Source organism: Hylobates moloch, unplaced genomic scaffold (assembly GCF_009828535.3).
Source record: "Hylobates moloch isolate HMO894 unplaced genomic scaffold, HMol_V3 SCAFFOLD_2, whole genome shotgun sequence".
Taxonomy (NCBI): Eukaryota; Metazoa; Chordata; class Mammalia; order Primates; family Hylobatidae; genus Hylobates; species Hylobates moloch.
Window position 1 is genome coordinate 79,937,793 of NW_026652277.1, and position 18,795 is coordinate 79,956,587.

The 18,795-nt window shown below is 45.7% G+C and overlaps 1 protein-coding gene across 7 annotated transcripts in view; it reads right to left on the reverse strand.

Annotated features, from left to right (window-relative positions):
- The window catches only part of MRAP2 (melanocortin 2 receptor accessory protein 2), a 99,911-nt gene that overhangs the window by 45,234 nt on the left and 35,882 nt on the right, over window positions 1-18,795 (reverse strand). Inside the window, exon 1 of one of the 7 annotated variants that reach the window (XM_032152042.2) lies at window positions 12,551-12,824. The exons of 5 other annotated variants lie outside the window; for them this stretch is intronic. Coding sequence is in view for 1 of the 2 variants with exons in the window: in XM_032152035.2 (XP_032007926.1) it covers window positions 12,182-12,291 (110 nt within the window). In the remaining variant the exon portion in view is untranslated. Of the gene's footprint in view, window positions 1-12,181; window positions 12,388-12,550; window positions 12,825-18,795 lie in introns of those variants that run through there. One more of the 7 variants, XM_032152035.2, reaches the window with a different exon arrangement.

Genomic DNA, 18,795 nt, shown 5'->3' on the forward strand with positions numbered 1-18,795 from the left:
TTGGCCTCCCAAAGTGCTGGGATTACAGACATGAGCCACTGCACCCAGCCAAATACTCCTTTTTATAAGCTTTACCTTCTGTTGTACCTGTCATTAGCCCAATTCATTTCAGAAGTCCACTACAAATTATCATTCCAAAGCTTTCAGGTCCTTCTCATGGATTACATTGAAAATTAGCAGCTTCCCAACAACAAAAAGGAAGCACCTTAGTTTCATTAAACTGGTTCCATCCAGTCTCTGGGGAATGTTTTCTAGAGACCAGCCCGTTTTCATGGACCTGGAATACAGAGTTGCCAGCATTTTTATTTTGCAAAGTAAGGAAAATTTAAAAAAAAAAAACTATTATTAACAATTATCATTTTGTAGACAGTTATCTTAAACACCCTCCAAGTAGAGAAGATATAATTTCACAATAAAGGCAGTCCTCTGCAAGACAGGAGGGCTAGCAGTCTGACATCAATATTTTCAAAGCAAGCAGACACTTCCATGGCGGTTCGCATGACACTCCTCTGTCTACTGCATTCACATGAGAGCTACCTATTATGGCTGAAACACTCACCCCATTTACAAACAAAGGAAAAGAACTGGAAGGGATATAGTGAAAGTCCTTCCAGATCTATGATTCTGTAACTTAACAAAATACCAAGTTGCTTTTCACTTGTATCACAAACTCAGTGGTCTGTATCTATTTGTATTATGGGTGTGTATGTGTGTTCACATGCATATGAAAGCACACACACACACGTGAACATACACATTGTGTGTGTCTGTATATACTTTTTTTTTTTTTTGGAGACAGAGTCTCGCTCCTCACACAGGCTGGAGTGCAGTGGCATGATCTCGGCTCAACGCAACCTCTGCCTTCTGGTTTCAAGCCATTCTCATGCTTCCACCTCCTGAGTAGCTGGGATTACAGACGTGCACTACCACGCCCAGCTAATTTTGGTATTTTTAGGAGAGACAGGGTTTCACCATGTTGGCCAGGCTGGTCTCAAACTCCTGGCCTCAAGCGATCCACCCACCCTGGCCTCCCAAAGTGCTAGAATCACAGGTGTAAGCCACTGTGCCCAGACTGTGTGTATACTTTTTTTTTTTTTTCAGGCTTCTTCATCTTTAATGAAGGGTGACGGCTGGGGGGCAGGTCATTCGTGGAGGTGGCTCCAGAACACAGAGGTCTTGGGGGCAGCCTTGCCTACTCCAGGGCCTTCATCAGGGTTTCAGTGCAGATTTGGATCTCTGCCCTTGCAGCCTCATCAGCTGTACCTGACAGCTCCACCAACACCTTATTCAAGTTCATCTTGGCTGCCCGATGTCCAGCATGTCCAGTGTCACTGCCATCATTCATTGTGTATAAAGTCATTCCTTAGCATCTGTGGGGACTTGGTTCCAGGACCTCTCAGACACCAAAATCCAGAGATTCTCAAGTCCCTAGTATAAAATGGTGTAGTATTTGCATAGAACCTATGCACAACCTCTGGTATACTTTAAATAATCTCTAGATTACTTATAATACCTAATACAATATAAATGCTATGTAAATAGTTGCTATCCTGTATTATTAAGGGAATAAATTACAAGGAAAAAAAGTCTGTGCATGTTCAGAATCCTTTTTTTGTTCAAATCTAGTCAACTATCCTTTTCTTGTTTAAATATTTTCCAACCACAATTGGCTAAATCCATGGATGTGGAACCCACAGGTGTGGAGCCCCGACTGTACTACAATGTGAATACGGTGCTGTATGCACTGAATTGTGTCCCCACACCCAACATCCATATGTTGAAGCCGTAGCACCCAGTATCTCAGAATGTGACTGTATTTGGACATAGGGCCTTTAAAGGGGTAATTAAGTTAAAATGAGGCCCTCATTCATTCTGAAGAATATCTTCATAAGAAGAAGAAATTAGGACACACAGAGAAAGGCATCAGGGGAGCCCATGCACAGAGGAACAACTGTGTGAAGAGGCAGCAAGAGGGCAGTGGCTACAAGCCAAGGAGAGAGGCCATAAGCTTCCCTTATGGCCATCGGAGGAAACCTACATGTGACCAGCACCTTGATCTTGGACTTCCAGTCCCCAGAACTGTGAGAAAATAAATTCCTTTGGGAGACCAAAGCAGGTGGATCACCTGCGGGAGTTCAAGACTAGCCTGACCAACATGGAGAAACCCCGTCTCTACTAAGAATACAAAAATTAGCCAGGTGTGGTGGCGCATGCCTTTAATCCCAGCTACTTGGGAGGCTTAGGCAGGAGAATCACTTGAACTTGGGAGGCGGAGGTTGCAGTGAGCCGAGATCGTGCCATTGCACTCCAGCCTGGGCAACAAGAGCAAAACTCTGCCTCAAAAAAAGAAAACAGAAAATAAACTCCTGCAGGTTAAGCTACCCAGTCTGTGGTATTTTGTTGTGGCAGCCCGAGGAAATTAATATAGGTGCTGAAACTAATTTGGGGAAAACAATGTTCTCTTTGGTGAACTAATTAAACTGTCCTAGGAAGTCCATTAAAAATGACTTACTTTGTACCAATCACTCTAACTAAAAAATAAATACATTTTTGAAAAGAAAACATTTACAAAATGTCATTAATCTATCCCACTACATGCCGTCTTCAGCAAACACATCTACTAAGTTCTCATAAATATGCCCTTCACAGAGAAAGAGCACTAGTTTTGAACATACTAAAATTATTATGAGTCCATTCAGATCAACAAGGATATTTTAAACACTGTTACTTAACTATGAAAGATTTAGTAGAGGTCAAAAAGTCAAGGACTGTGGACTGTGGACTGTGCTCTTAAAGAATTCAGGCTTGTATTTCAAACTATCCTCTCCCACACAATGAACTTCATTCTTTCAAATACACCCACCCACCCACTCACCCCACACCCCTCCCCTCACACACACACACACACACACACACACACACACACACACAGGTTAAGGGACAACACAAAAGCCTGAAGACATAGACAGTAGAAACAACAGGGCCATTAAAAAAGGGAGGGCTTATGATGGTACAGGAACCTGCAGCGGGGGAACCCTCAAAATGATCCTCTGAGCTTTTGCCCGTTCAGTTCCACCTGCAAGCTGGACTTCCTCTCCCTCCTCTCCAGATTCCTGTCTACCCTTGAGAGTAGGGATCAGATACTACCTCCCCCAAGGAGATCTCTCCAACTATTTCACTACATGAGGATCTCTCTCTTCTCTCAAATCCCATTACGTGGATTATCTGAATCTCTCATTTCAGTAGCAAGAAAATATACATCTGACTCCCCAAAGACTAGACTTGGCCTCTCACTGAGTCCTCATACTGTTTTATACAGCTGGTATTCTAAAACGGCCTGACTAGGTGAATTAAAACTTTAAAGATTTTAAACTTTCGAATTAGACCATTTTAAGAATACCAGGGAATCAACCACTGTTTAAATTCTAATTAGTGGAGTTTTTGAAACAGTTGGCACAATAAGACTAAGAAGAGAGACTGGCCGTGTCTCAAATCACTGTGATGATGACGTGCCAAACAAGACTACTTTGTATTTTTGGCTTGTGGTATCTGTCTCCACACAGCACACACCATATCACACACTATTTATTATGGTCCTGAGCTGAACCATTCTTTCAGCAAACAAGTGAAAAGGAGAGGTACCAGGTATTTCCAGCTCTGTTCCACAGAAATAGAAATGTAAGCTAAAGCAGTGGTTTATTTAAGAGCTTGAAACAGAGCAGTAGAAAAGCTGAACTTTCTAATGACCATCTTATCTTCTGAGGCCTGGGCTCTTAAACTAGGATGTGTGGCTCTTGTAGTTTCTCCACCTACTGCACCCACTGCAACCTCAGGACAATCAATTACAAGCAAACCAGAGCTCGGGGTGCAAGGGCAGTGCAGGCTCAAGGTACCTCATAGCTTCCTCATCTTTCAGGGAGGGGCCTGGCCAGAAAAGAGGGGCTTTATAAAGTGAGGGCAAGAGTGTAGTGTCCCTCAGCTTGCCTAGGTCTAAGGGTCCCAAATAGTCCCCAGAGTCTCAGGGCATACCTGGTTCATCTTCCTGGAGCATCAGTAATACAAGACCCAGAGGATTATGTTTTATATTAAATAAGTGCAGATATGTTACAGAGTAAACTGTAAAAACCAAATAAATGTTTGCTCCTGCCACCTTTGGCCTCTGCTTCAGAATCCTAGAAATAAGGATTAACTCTCCTCTCCCACTGGGATAATTCAGTGGAAGTTTTTAGTCCATTCTCATCCCGCTAATAAAGACATACCTGAGACTGGGTAATTTATAAAGAAAAGAGGTTTAATTGATTCACAGTTCAATATGGCTAAGGAGGCCTCAGGAAACTTACAATCATGGTGGAAAGGGAAGCAAACACATCCTTCTTCACATGGCGGCAGCAAGAAGTGTGAGCAAAAGGGAGAAAGCCCCTTATAAAACCATCAGCTCTCATGAGAACTCACTCACGATCAGGAGAACAGCGTGGGGATAACTGCCCCCATGATTCAATTACCTCCCATGAGGTCCCTCCCACGACACATGGGGATTATGAGCACTACAGTTCAAGATGAGATGGGTGGGGACACAAAGCCTAACCATATCATTACACTCCTGGCCCCTCCCAAATCTCATATCCTTACATTTCAAAACATAATCTTGCCTTCCCAACAGTTCCCCAAAGTCTTAACTCATTCCAGCATTAACTCAAAAGTCCAAGTCCAAAGTCTCACCTGAGACAAGGCAAGTCCTGCCTATCAGCCTGTAAAATAAAAAACAAGTTAGTTACTTCCTAGATACAATGGGGGTATAGGCATTGGGTAAATAGAACTGCTCCAAATGGGAGAAATTGGCCAAAACAAAGGGGCTACAGGCCCCATGCAAGTCTGAAATCCAATAAAGCAGTAATTAAATTTTAAAGCTCTGAAATAATCTCCTTTGACTCTGTATCTCACATTCCGGTCATGCTTACACAAAACGTGGGCTCCCACAGCCTTGGTCAGCTTCACCCCTGTGGCTTTGTAGGGTACAGCCCCCCTCCTGGCTGCCTTCACAGCTGGGATTGAGTGTCTGTGGCTTTTCCAGGTACATGGTGCAAGTTATCAGTGGATCCACCATTCTGGTGACTGGAGGACAGTGGCCCTCTTCTCAGACCTCCACCAGGCAGTGCCCCAGGGGATACTCTGTGTGAGGGCTCTGACTCCACATTCCCCTTCTGCATTGCCCTAACAGAGGTTCTCCATGAGGGCTCTTTTCCTGCAGCACACTTCTGGCTGGACATCCAGACATTTCTATATATCCTCTGAAATCTAGGTGGAGGTTCCCAAACCTCAATTCTTGACTTCTGTTTACCCATAGGCTCAACACCAAATGGAAGCTGCCAAGGCTTGGGGCTTAAACCCTTTGAAGCTACAGCCTGAGCTATACCTTGGCCCCTTTGTATGCCTTGGCCCCTTTTAGCCATGGCTGGAATGGCTAGGATGCAGGGCACCAAGTCTCTAGACTACACACAGCAGGGGGACCCTGAACCCAGCACACAAAACCATTTTTTCTTCCTAGGCCTCCAGGCCTGTGATGGGAGGAGCTGCTGCAAAGGTCTCTGACATGCCCTAGAGACATTTTCCCCATTGTCTTGGCAATTAACATTTGGTTCCTTGTTACTTTTGCAAATTTCTGCAGCCGGCTTGAATTTCTCCCAGAAAATGGGTTATTCTTTTCTACCACATTGTCAGGTTGCAAATTTTCCAAAATTTTTATGCTCTGTCACCTCTTGAACACTTTGCTGCTTAGGAATTTCTTCTACCAGACACCCTAAATCATCTCTCTGATGATCCACAGATCTCTAGGGCAGGGTAAAATGTCACCAGTCTCTTTGCTAAACCATAGCAAGAGTCACCTTTGCTCCAGTTCCCAACAAATTCCTCATCTCTATCTGAGACCACCTCAGCCTGGACTTCATTGTCCATATCACTATCAGTATTTTGGTCAAAGCCATTCGGCAAGTCTCTAGGAAGTTCCAAACTTTCCCACATTTTCCTGTCTTCTTCTGAGCCCTCTACATCTCCAGGAAATTCCAAACTTGCCCACATTTTCCCGTCTTCTTCTGAGCCTTCCAAACTGTTCCAACTTCTGCCCATTACCCAGTTCCAAAGTCACTTCCACATTTTCTGGTATCTTTAATAGCAGCTCCCCACTACCTCAGTACCGATTTACGATGTTAGTCCATTCTCATGCTGCTAATAAAGACATACCTGAGACTGGGTAATTTACAAAGGAAAGAAGTTTAATTGACTCACAGTTCTGCAGGACTAGGGAGGCCTCAGGAAACTTACAATCATGGCAGAAGGGGAAGCAAACACATCCTTCTTTACACAGCGGCAGCAAGGAGAAGTCAGAGTGAAGAGAGGGAAAGCCTTTTATGAAACCATCAGATCTCATGCAAACTCAGGGAGGCAACCGATCCCCTGATTCAATTTCCTCCCAGTGGGTCCCTCCCACGACACATGGGGATTATGGGAATTCAGTTCAAGATGAGATTTAGGTGGGGACACAGCCAAACCATATCACACTGGTAGGAATATGATGTAGGTTTTATATGATATAGTTGATCTTATATTTGTTTCTTCCTCTCTCTTCTTTCTTTTTTTCCCCACAGGAGATAGAATTATATTTCCTGAAATAATCTATACAAAGGTTTGTAGAAATACAGAAAACGTTTACAACCACATTCTCTCACTCAGCTCCTAATTTTTCTCTTGTTAAACCAGGCAACTTCAAAACTAATCCTTAAGAAACCCCTCCTTCAGCCCGCTCTGCCTTCCAGTGATTGTTGTTTTTGCTATTACCAAGGACATGCAAGAGGAAAACAAATGCAGCTTGCAGGAGAATTATTTGAAGCTTACAAACTATTTTCACTTGAAGGGTTATGAAATTTTACTAATGTTCTCTAGTGAGGCAAAAATTACACAGGTCTTGATAACAGAAACATGAGCAACAACTAAACTCAGATTTTAACATATATAATTTTAGCATCTCATAAAGATAGTCTCAACTTCTGCTTTTTTACCTCATATCTCAACAATACTATAAGGGACTGCAGAATCATGATTGCAAGGAAAATGCATACTTTCCCCCTCTCCAATAGGACTAAGCACTTCTCATACTCCAGTCAAGAAAAAAAATCACTTTGTACCCTGACATGAAGCAAAAATAACATGATCATCCTGCCTGAAAGTTGGTCTCCAAAATAAAATTTCAAACACATCTCACTCCCTTAAAGAAACCATTTTTTCCCTTGATTGTTTGCTATGCTGATGTCTGAAAACAAGTCACGACTTTTAGGAATAGATAATTGTGTGAGAAGGTTGTTTTCAGTCATGAACAACAGACTAATGTAAATGGAGAACTTTGGTAATTTGGTGGAATATTTTCTTTCAAGTATTTATTGTGATTTTATTTGATGAGCCAGTCTTATAAAGCCTGACTCCCTTGCACTCTGGGGAAGTAAACATTTTCTTTCCTTTTCTAACTGCTTCTGCCTCTAAGTCTTCCTTTGTCAAAAGTAAATGTAACAACAAACACAGATTGCTACTCTACTTAATTTTAACCCAAGCATATATTACCTACTCTGAGCTAGCACAACTTGTGGGGCCTGCTCAAATGTCAACTGTATTTTGGTTTTCTATTGCTCCTTAGAATATACTCAAGGGATTCATCTTCCCTGCCCTCAAATACTTGAGTAGATCCCATGATGTTTCTGCTCATGTAACAACTTCAAAGTCCCAAAGAGGCCAGTCACAGTGGCTCACACCTGTAATCCCAGCACTTTGGGATGTGGAGGCAAGAGGATCACTTGAGCCCAGGAATGCAAGACCAGCCTGGGCAACATAGCAAAACCACGTCTCTACAAAAAAAATTTTTTTAATTAGCTGGGCAGGTGTTCTGTGCCTGTAGTCCCAGCTACTTGAGAGACTGAGATGGGAGGATCACTTAAGCCCAGGTGGTTGAGGCTGCAGTGAGCTGTGATCATGCCACTGCACTCCAGCCTGGGCAACAGACAGAGTGAGACTTTGTCTCAAATGAATAAATAAATAAATAAGAAATATAAAAGCCTAAAATAATTAAAATGTCTAATCTTTGGTAACAAAAGAAACTCTGACCCATTATAACACAAATCTGCCCTATTTCTGCAATGTCCTGCTGCATGCTGGTCTCATGCTGGGGTTGGGGGAAGGTAAACTTCTTTTCTATTTCTCCACCATCCACTCAACTGCTAGCTAGTTTCACATCACTCCAAGATCAAAGCAGGAGGACAGGACTGAATTAACTGTCTTCATACCTCACATGGGTGTGTTAGTAATACTCACCTTCCTTCAGCTGGCTGCTCATTCCTACTTCTGCTGCCAGGTGCCCTCGCCCTTAGGCCAGCCCTTCCTCCCATGTGGCCCCATCTGGCTCCCAGATCATCTTCGGACATCCTTTGCCCGCTGGGAAGGTGAGTGATCCAGCCACCCAGTCCCCTGTGTGAGTCCCAAATGCAAGAAGCACATGGACAGCTCAACTCACTCTCAAATGGCCGCATTGAGAGATGACAACGTGCTAGCAGCCCTCGCTCGCTCTCAGCACCTCCTCGGCAGTGTCCACTCTGGCCACGTTTGAGGAGCCCTTCAGCCCACCGCTGCACTGTGGGAGCCCCTCTCTGGGCTGGCCGAGGCTGGAGCCAGCTCCCTCTGCTTGCGGGGAGGTGTGGAGGGAGAGACACGGGCGGAAACCTGGGCTGCATGAGGCGCTCCCGGGCCAGCATGAGTTCTGGGTGGGCGCAGGCTCACCGGGCCCCACCATCCCTGGGCAGTGAGGGACTTAGCACCCAGGCCAGCAGCTGCAGAGGGGGCGCCGGGTCCCCCAGCACTGCCAGCCCACCTGCGCCACACTCAAATTCTCACTGGGCCTCAGCCACCTCCCCGTGGGGCAGGGCTCAGGACCTGCAGCCCACGATGCCGGAGCCCAGCCCCCCACCCCTCACCCCGTGGTGGGCTCCCACGCTGCCCGAGCCTCCCCTATGGGCACCACCCCCTGCTCCATGGTGCCCGGTCCCATCAACCACCCAAGAGCTGAGGAGTGCAGGCTTGTGGTACGGGACTGGTGGGCAGCTCTGCCTGTGGCCCTGGCATGGGATCCACTAGGCAAAGCCAGCTGAGCTCCTGAATCAGGTGGGGACTTGGAGAACTTTTATGTCTAGCTGGAGGATTGTAAATGCACCAATCAGCACTCTGTGTCTAGCTCAGGGTTTATGGATGCACCAATCAGCACTCTGTGTCTAGCTCAAAGTTTGCAAATGCACCAATCAGCACTCTGTGTCTAGCTCGGGGTTCGTGGATGCACCAATCAGCACTCTATGTCTAGCTCAAGGTTTGTAAATGCACCAATCAGCACCCTGTGTCTAGCTCAAAGTTTGTAAACGCACCAATCAGTGCTCTGTGTCTACTTAATCTAGTGGGGACTTGGAAAACTTTTTTGTCTAGCTAGAGGATTGTAAATACACCAATCAGCACTCTGTGTCTAGCTCAGGGATTGTAAATGCACTATTCAGCACCCTGTCAAAACAGACCAATCAGCTCTCTGTGAAACGGACCAATCAGTTCTCTGTAAAATGGACCAACCAGCAGGATGTGGGTGGGGTCAGATAAGGGAATAAAAGCAGGCTACCGGAGCCAGCACTGGCAACACACTCTGTCCCCTTCCACATTGTGGAAGGTTTGCTCTTTCGCTCTTTGCAATAAATCTTGCTGCTGCTCACTCTTTGGGTCTGCACTGCCTTTATGAGCTGGAACACTCACCGTGAAGGTCTGCAGCTTCACTCCTGAAGCCAGTGAGACCACAAACCCAACAGAAGGACGAAACTCCAAACACGTCCGAACATCAGAAGGAACAAACTCGGGACACGCCATCTTTAAGAACTGTAACACTCACCGCGAGGGTCCGCGGCTTCATTCTTGAAGTCAGTGAGACCAAGAACCCACCAATTTCGGACACACCATCACTAGCTTTGGGATGAAGGAAGTAAATCTATTCAACAAAGCCTCCTTGCTCAACCCTCATATTATTTTTCATTTTGTTTATTTAAACATTTCTTCATATTCCTTTGCATGATGAACCCTCATACTCTTGAAGTAACCAGTGGGTTCAAGAGTTATGGAGAGGTTCTCAAATATCTACCTTGATATTTCATTTAGGAACAAAAGCCAAAATAAGAAAAATTAAAAAAAAAAAAAACACTAGACAGAAAATGACACAATGAGGCATTATCTGGTAATCTTCCAAATATCATAGCTTGGTATAATAATAGTTCCTTAAATATATTACACAAACATCATAAGAATATTTTCTTCCAATATTTTTTGTACTCCAAGTAACGAAAACATTCCCCTTGAAAGCTAAAAAGGACAGATGGGATATTTTCTTTATAAATTTGAACTAATTTAATATGTTTGATAAAAGTTATCTATGAACTGTGGCTAACAAAAAAAGGTCACAGATAAATAATTCAGAGATGAATTCTGATTGGCAAAATACCTCAGCATCTGGGGGCCAACAGAAATGGGGAGGAGGAAGCGAACACCTTTCCAGAATATGCTGATGACATAATCTGCAAGGTAAAAGAAGATGACCCCCACTGTGACCAGAGTGGGGCTAGCTCAGAAGGCTGAAAGGGGGCAGCTAGCGATGGGTATGAACACTCACGCAGAGGCAGCAGGATCGGCAACGCAGAACAGGACACATGCATCACCAGCGCGCGCTTCACAAACAGTACTTTCCCTTGCTCGTGCAATGCACTCTGGTATCTTATCTTTCTTTCTCTTGGCTTTCATGTTTTAAAAAACCGCTATTTGCAACTCACTAAACTGATCATTAGCGTAATGAGTCATAGCCCACATGTGAAGACAATGGATACAGCATACCCTGATCTATAGCCCAGTAGATTGCTAGAAAAGGGAAGGGAGTTGGTTTGGCATAAGTCTTTGTAAATTCTTCCCTAGGTAGTTTTGAGCTATCTTAAAGAATTTGTTCTAGAATGTTGCCAGGATTCAATGTTTCCCTCTTTTTAAAGTCTCCTGGGTCCGTTCTCATCTCTTATACCTGCACAAAGATGACTGTAACCGCTTTCACTACTCGAGGACGTCTGCCATTTGGGCTTTGAACAATCCAGTTCAGTTTTGGGCTTCGAGACCCTCTTTAAAGGGTCTAAGCTGGCCTTCTCATTTTGAAAAGAAAGATACAGACAGGAAGCAACTCTTCCTTTTCCTATCACCTGTTAATATCATCTGTTCTTCCATAAACACTGGATGATCTTCCTTATAAGAACAAAACTCCTTGTGGGTACCCCAGCTCATAGTGGTCCTTAGAGGACCTTAGTGGGTACCCCAGCTCCATAATGGACCTTATCCTTGCAGGCCCCGTCACTCTCCTGCATCTGTTCTTGGCTGTGTACCCCATGCAATGTACCTAAAGGAAACTAGACTCACAGTCCCAGCTTCCAGGCCCCTACTCCCCATGTTACTTAACTGGGGGAGTCACCTTGGAAAACGTATTTAATATCGCAATCTAATTTTCTCCACCTGCAAACTGAAAATACTACTGTTTACTTTTGGGGTTTTCGTAAGAATTAATTTATGCATGAGAGTTCCCTTCTCTCGTCTCCCTGGACACATTCCCTCAAGCTTCCTTTGCCTTCAAAACGCCAGTGTTTCACTGTTGTCAAACTAAATGCAGAGTAGTGGCTGAGATTCTGTGCCATCTAACATGCTGTGGAAACCACAACGCCTCCAAACAGGTTTCTGCAGAGACTACTCTTTGCCTTCCTCAATTAATTACACAGAAAGGATGGGAAAGGCACGGGGCACGGGGCACGGGGCGCGGGGCGGGCGGGGGGAGCGGGGGCGGGTTGCGGGGTGGGGCGGCGGGGAAAGTGTAAAACCCCTATTTCCCTCTAATCAGTAACATGACCTGCGCGCAGGCTCCCCAGTCCAAACAAAATGAATGAGCAACTGTCAAGCCAGGGGTCATCTGAGAACCCTGCCCAATGCATGGGGGCGCGCCCGGGGTCAGGAGCCAGCACATTTCCCCAGCCCAGGGGGGCTTTCTCAGTTGCAAAGCACCAAGGCGGCAGGAGGGCCGCAGCAAGGAAAGTTTTCTCACCTGCAGGAAAGCGTGTGCCTCGGCAGCTGGGGCCCAGCGGAGGGGAGGAAGCCCACCCAAGCCCCGAGCGCCGCCGCTTCCAGGCTTTTCGGACGCCCAGCGGCGTCCATACGCACATCAGCGGGCTGCCGGGGAGGTTTTAAACTTGGTGCTCTCCACGGGGTCCACACTCTTCCCGTGGGCGTCCTCCCACCCCAGTTCTTCTCCTCCCACCCCAGTTCTCCTCCTCCCACCCCATTCTCCAGCCCCTCCAAACTAAAGACTGCCCCCAAACCCAAGCAAGCCCTGCCTTGACCAAAGCTGCACGCGCCCCGCACCCAGCGCCCGGGCTTTGCTCGGCCCTGGGCTCCCTGTCCCGCCAGTGGTTACCGGCTGGCTCGCCCCGGCCCGCGGGCTCGGCCCTGGTTCCGGTTCCTGGCTCCTCCGAGGTGCGCGAGCGCCGCCGCCGCCGCCTCCCACCGCCCAGGGCCAGGCGAGTAGCTAGTGGATCCGAAGTGCGGCGGAGACGCGCGCTCCCGACCCGCAGCGGAGGCGGCGCGGGGCGCTGGAGCCGGGGCTGCAGCGCGCGAGCCGCCTCCCCAGCGCGAGGCCGCCTTGGCCAAGAGGAGGCGAGCTTTGCAGATCCCTTTCCTGCTCACTTTGCCCCTCCGAGTCCGGGTCACAGCCTGAGTCAGAGAATTCTTTGCCATCCCTGGCTCTGCAGTGGGTCCCTCGGGTCAACTTTGGGTAACAGGAGGAGCTCATTAGCTGAGCGAGAGGGAGTGGGGTAGCATGAATCAAGGTTTATGAAAAATCGGCAGCACTGAGTTCAAGTTCAGTAAGGCCAGAGCCCCCCATAATGTGCTGCTTAAATTACTACGTCGATTTTAGTTTCTCTTCCTGCCCACTGGTCCAGGTGTCAAAGGGCAGTCAAACGTTAAACGGGGTCCCAAAGGGCTAGCACTGGGCCGGGAGTAGTTTCAGCATAGCAGGGCTGGCTCATCTCTTCCTCCCTTGAGTCCATATTGCATGCCAGGCATTGATCTGGGAATACAGATGCTTGGTGCTTGCATTCTACTAAAGAGACAGGCATAAACATAACAAATAACTAAAATACATAGTACGTGAGATAGTGATGAAGTGCGGTGGACAAAAAAGAAGGGAGGAAACGGGATGTTTGGAGGTAGGGGGTGCATTTTTAAATGGGATGGTCGAAGATGGCCTCACAGTGGAGTAAAGATCTAAAGGAGATGAGACAGAAAGAAGTCACGCTGGTATCTGGAGAGAAAGCACTTGCTGTGTGGCAGGCACTAAGATGTTCTTTACTGCACTAGTCATTTCTTTTACTACTCTCCATATGCCATATTAGACAGGTATTACCACCATTTCCATTTTACTGATGAGAAACTGTAACTTAGGAAGGTTCAAGGAACTGCCCCAAGTCATATGCTAGTCAATAGAGGAGCTTGCCTTCAAGGTCAAGAAGCCTGGTGCCCCAGAACCATAGTTTAACCACCATTATACAGTAGCAGGGGAAATGCAGCACCCATGCAGGCTGGTGGCAGTGTGGTGAACTCAAGCTGGTGCCTCATCCACAAGCAGTTTGATTCTAAATAACATAATTTGACAATCTGTGATAAGATTTGTTAGTCATTCCCCAAGTGTCCACACCAGTTCCAGTTGCTCATTCCTGTTCACAGGGATGTGATTCCTCACCCCTGCAGTAGAGCCTCTGCCGAGTGTCTTCAGGGCATTGTGAAAAAGAGTGACAGAACTGCTGCTTCTGAGGGGCTACGGCGTGAACAGGCCAGTTTCTGCCTTAGCTGTTGGCATCAGGTGGCCTTGTTCTGGGCAGAGTGTCAATGGCTCCAGACAGAAAACCAGGGCACACTGTACTTTGTGAAAAAGGCAGGTCACTAACCCTTAGTTTCAGAAGCGGAAACTGCAGCATCTGGTGAAACAACGACATCAATAGGATGGCCACGCCCACATTTCTCTCCTAGGTATCTCCACCTCCTCATGGTTGCATTCATTCCCGTCCTCCTTCCTCCACTGTCAGCAAAAATCTTTTGACCTTTCCTTTGTAGGAAAGGCCATTTCAAACACCACTTCTCCCAAAAAGCCTTCCTCACTGTCTCAGCTACAAACGAACTCTTAATCTAAAATCTGATACCTCTCTTATGGTACCTGACATTTCCTACTTTATTTTAAAATTTAGCCTATACTGTATACCTTAACTCCTCCATAGGCCAAATATTAATTTATATTTAATTTCTCCACAGGTCCTAGCATAATGTTTTCTACCCAGTAGACATTCAATATTTTTAATGTTGTTGTTAATAAATTAATCTGCAAGAATACAGCTTCATTGTCTTTTAATTTTGTCTTTTCATTCCAAGATAACTCACAGAAATTTAGTGACAGGACTGAGTTATATGTAGCTATAGCTGTTGTTCATCAATATAAGTTGACAATGGTTTGTCTTGAGGTAAATTCCATTTGCCTTATTTTGAGATTAGAAGACGGAGACTTTAGAGTAATTTCCCTTAGGTCACAATACTAGTCCTCAAGAGAGCCAGGATTTAAACCCAGCACTGTTTGGCTCCAAAATGAGCTCACCACAAGCTCGTACTTCTCTTCTTTCAGTCGTTCATTCAGGAATGCATTCATTTGATCTTTCCACAGATATTTGCAAACATTGACTGTGCTCAGCTCTGTCCTAGACACCAGGAAAATAGCAAGGATTAAAATACAGTCCTTGTCCTCAAAATGCTCACAATCCTGTAGAAAGGACAAAGGTAAGGAAATAATAAAAACTTCGTGTTATAAACCTTTTAGACTCATGGAGGTCCTAGAGGAGCACTCGGTTTAACTTAGGTTATAGGAAGTAGGAGATGACAGTAAGGATTCTCTAAGAAGATAGAATGTAATTTTAATTTTGAAGTTTTTTACAATGCTAATGAGGAAAGCATATGGTAGACAGAGGAAACAGCGCCTGCAAAAACACATGCGTGGAAGGATACGATGCATTCAGAGAATGGCTTTGCTGATTCAAGAGGGCTGCAGCATGGTGATAGCAGAGTTGACATGAGGCTGGGAAGGTAAGCAGGGCCAAATCACAAGAGGTGCACAGAGTAGCTTTATGAAGTTCATCATCCGCTTAATATATATAAAAATCATGGCTGTCTATGTATGTCAACTTTCCAGGGTGGAGGTTATCTAACTTTAGTCAAATTCTCAAAGAGGCTGAATGACCCAGGGCTAGGAAGTGGGGAAGTCACTTTCCTTTCCCACAGCCTTCCATAGGTCCATGGACTACAGGAAATCCCAAGCAATTGTAACATCAACCAGGATATGCTGGATACCTGGATTGGGGTGGGTGCAAGGCATGCCCCTGCCAAATCACCTCCAAACATGCAGTGGCACTGACATCCCTGGACAAGGATGGCTGGACCCTGGTCCTCCCAGCACCTGCACCCATGTGCCTGCTAAGTGTGGAAGGAAGGGGTTGCTGGGTGGCCAGAAGGCCAGGAGGCAGGGAGGCACCTAAGAGTGTGTCCTGGGAAGGTGGCAAAAAGCAGGACCACAGAGAGCCACGACTCTAAGCCCTAAGCGCATGCTTCATTGCCTCATCTGACTTCAATTGCTGTGATGGGCTGAATGGTGTCCCCCAAAATTCATATGTCCTAAGCCTCGGTACCTCAGAATGTGACTGTATTTGGCGATCGGGCCTTGAAAAAGGTGATTAGGTTCAATGAGATCATATGGGTGGGCCCTACTCCAATCTGACTGATGTTATAAGAAGAGACTAGTACACACGGAGAGACACCAAGGGGCATATGGGTACAGAAGGACTCCGATATGAAGAGGCAGCAAGGGGGTGGCTATCTGCAAGGTGGGGAGAGAGGCCTGGAACAGAGCCTTTCCTGACAGCCCTCAGAGGAACCCTACCCTGCTGGCACTTTGCTTTTGGCCTTCATTTCCAGAATTGCAAGAAAATAAATTTCTATTGGTCAAGCCACCCAGTCTGTGGTACATGGTTATGGCAGCCTGAGCAGACCGATAGACTTATAGAATACCAATTCAAATTTCAAAGAATTTTAAGAATTCCAAGATGGTGACCACAGAGCATTAAATCCCCAGGGAGGGGCCCTTCTAAGCATGGTGCCCTGTGCCACTACACCAGCCACATGCCCATGAAGCTAGGCCTTGGGAGTTGGGAAATGGAGATCTGAAGACAGCCTGGGGTTCATCAGTAAGGTGGTGTGATTAAAGCTGGGGGATGGGTGAGATTGCTTCTTAGAAACACAAAGTGAGAAGAGAAGTGGGCTGATGTCAGAAAGAGCAACTAGGACATAGAGGTGAACAAGAAAAGGTGGACCCCGGTGGAGAAATGGATAACAATGTCTAAGGCCCAAGGACATGTAATTAGGAACCAAACCCCACAGGCCCTGGCACGGAGGTCATGTGGTAGGCGTCGGGGCCAGGTTGCTGCTGGTTAAAGAATAGGTAGTACAATTACAGGCTACTCTTCCAAGCAGGCTTGGGAGGAAAGAGGAGAATGGGGCTGCTGAGGGCCCTTGTGCAGATTTATGGGAGGCAGGAGGTCAGGAGGCCTAATATCCAGCCCATGCCCAGTCGCCAAAGCTAAATCGGCCTGCTGGAAGGGCCAGTGGAAGGCCTTCTAACCAAGATTCCAGCTGGCCTAGGCCTGATAACAAAGCTGTAGCTGGAGCTTTTCTTGTGTGTGTGTGTGTGTGTGTGTATATATATATATATATATTTTTTTTTTTTTTTAATCTGAATCCTCTCCCTAGCTCCATGAGAGAAGCAACTGTTCTGCCTCCATGCAGCCTCCAAGTAGGCACAGGAAACAAATGTTGACTAAACCAACGGGATACAGAGTCAAGGGAAAGTTTGTGCTTGTTTTGTTTTGTCTTTATTCATTTGTTTCAGATGAGAGACATAAACATGTTTCTAGATTGAGAACAAGGACCCCAAAGGAAGAGATAAGTTGAAGATAAGAGTTGAGAAAGGAAATAATTGATGAATAAGATAATAAAGAGTAAGAGAATAAATCAAGAGAACTTCTGGAGGGAAAAAAAAACCTGAATTATTCTTCGGGAAATTTAATAATTTAGTCATTCAATGATGAGTATCTTGCATTTCCTGGGCCCTTCTGGGGTTAGGGAACTGAAGGGTTGGAGGGTCAGGGTGGATACAAAAGAAAACCTAAGATATATTCCCTTCCATTTGTTCAAGGTGACACCATCTAGTTAAGAAGTATTTTATGGAAAAAATACACAGCAATGAAACACAGCAAGAATGTTCCCAGAAGTCTCAGTAATAAAGAAAGATTTGAAAACAGAGTGAACTGAGAAAATGCCCAGAGGCATTACCGCAGAGGTGGAGAGGAGATAGGGAAAAGGAAGTAGAGAGAAAAAAAGGGAACATGAGCTCTGGCATGGTCTCTTGGCAATGGGCTGGCTGGCAGCTCTCAGCATCAGGAAAATGGGGGCTCAGTGTTGACTCAAGACCTGGGAAGCTCCATTTATTTTCCAATTGATTAGGACCAATGCCAGCAGTCAGGCTCAGCAGGAAGCAGTAAAATCAAGACTTGTCTCAGAGAAGGACACATCCCTGAGAGTTAATGTGTCTGGGCATGGAAAACCTGGTTCTTTTATAATGAGTCCAACAACAAGGTAGGACCAACTGAAGAAAGTGATGAGAAAGAAAAATTGACATTGTTTTCAGAAGTTAAAGTACATGCTGTGACACAGTCACCTCTCTAACTTGCTTGTTTCCTTTAGAGACGAGGATAATCTATCATCCAGTCAAATCAAAGGCAAAACCGCACACACACACAGGAAGCCAGGAATTCTACCAGCTGAAGCCAACCCAGGGAGCAGCAAGTACAACTCATACCAAGGATACAGTTTCCCCCTTTTCCTCAATTAAGTTTCAGAAAATAAATAGGCTTCCAAGATGTGAGGAGTGCACGCTGCAAATGGTCATGTACTCATCATGAATTGCTCCCATCTCATTAATGGCAATAATTCTCTGCCCATTTCTTTCTTAGGTGATTTGAGGGTTTATTGCGTATTATAAACTTTCTTACTCTTTGGCATAAATTGGATTTCATTTGCTTTGTCTTGGTTTTGTACTGTTGCTCTTTGCAAATCAGCACAATTATTCCTGAATATATGTGCACTGCTTTCACTTGCCAATCATTCCTTTTTATTCCAGAGAACACATGCCAGGGCACCGCACACCCCTGCAGGCTCATACATACAGGACCTCAGCCCCTACCTCCTGGTAATATTCATTTTTTCTTTCCCTTCCAATGTTTAATCATTTACTTGAAGCTTCCCTCTTACTGCTAATCCTATTGTTTTGTTCCTCCAGTAGAACTGCACAGACTTCCACCCACATAACGTGGCACTAGGCAGACAAAACATCTGATATATTTTAGTTCATGCTTGGCATTCATTCAAGAAGACGAAGCTGTGAGCCATGCTGAAATGCCAACTAAAATTCATTTTGCACTACCAGAGAGAGAGAGAGAGAGAGTGAGAGAGAGAGAGTGAGAGAGTGAGAGAGAGTGAGAGAGAGAGTGAGAGAGAGAGTGAGAGAGA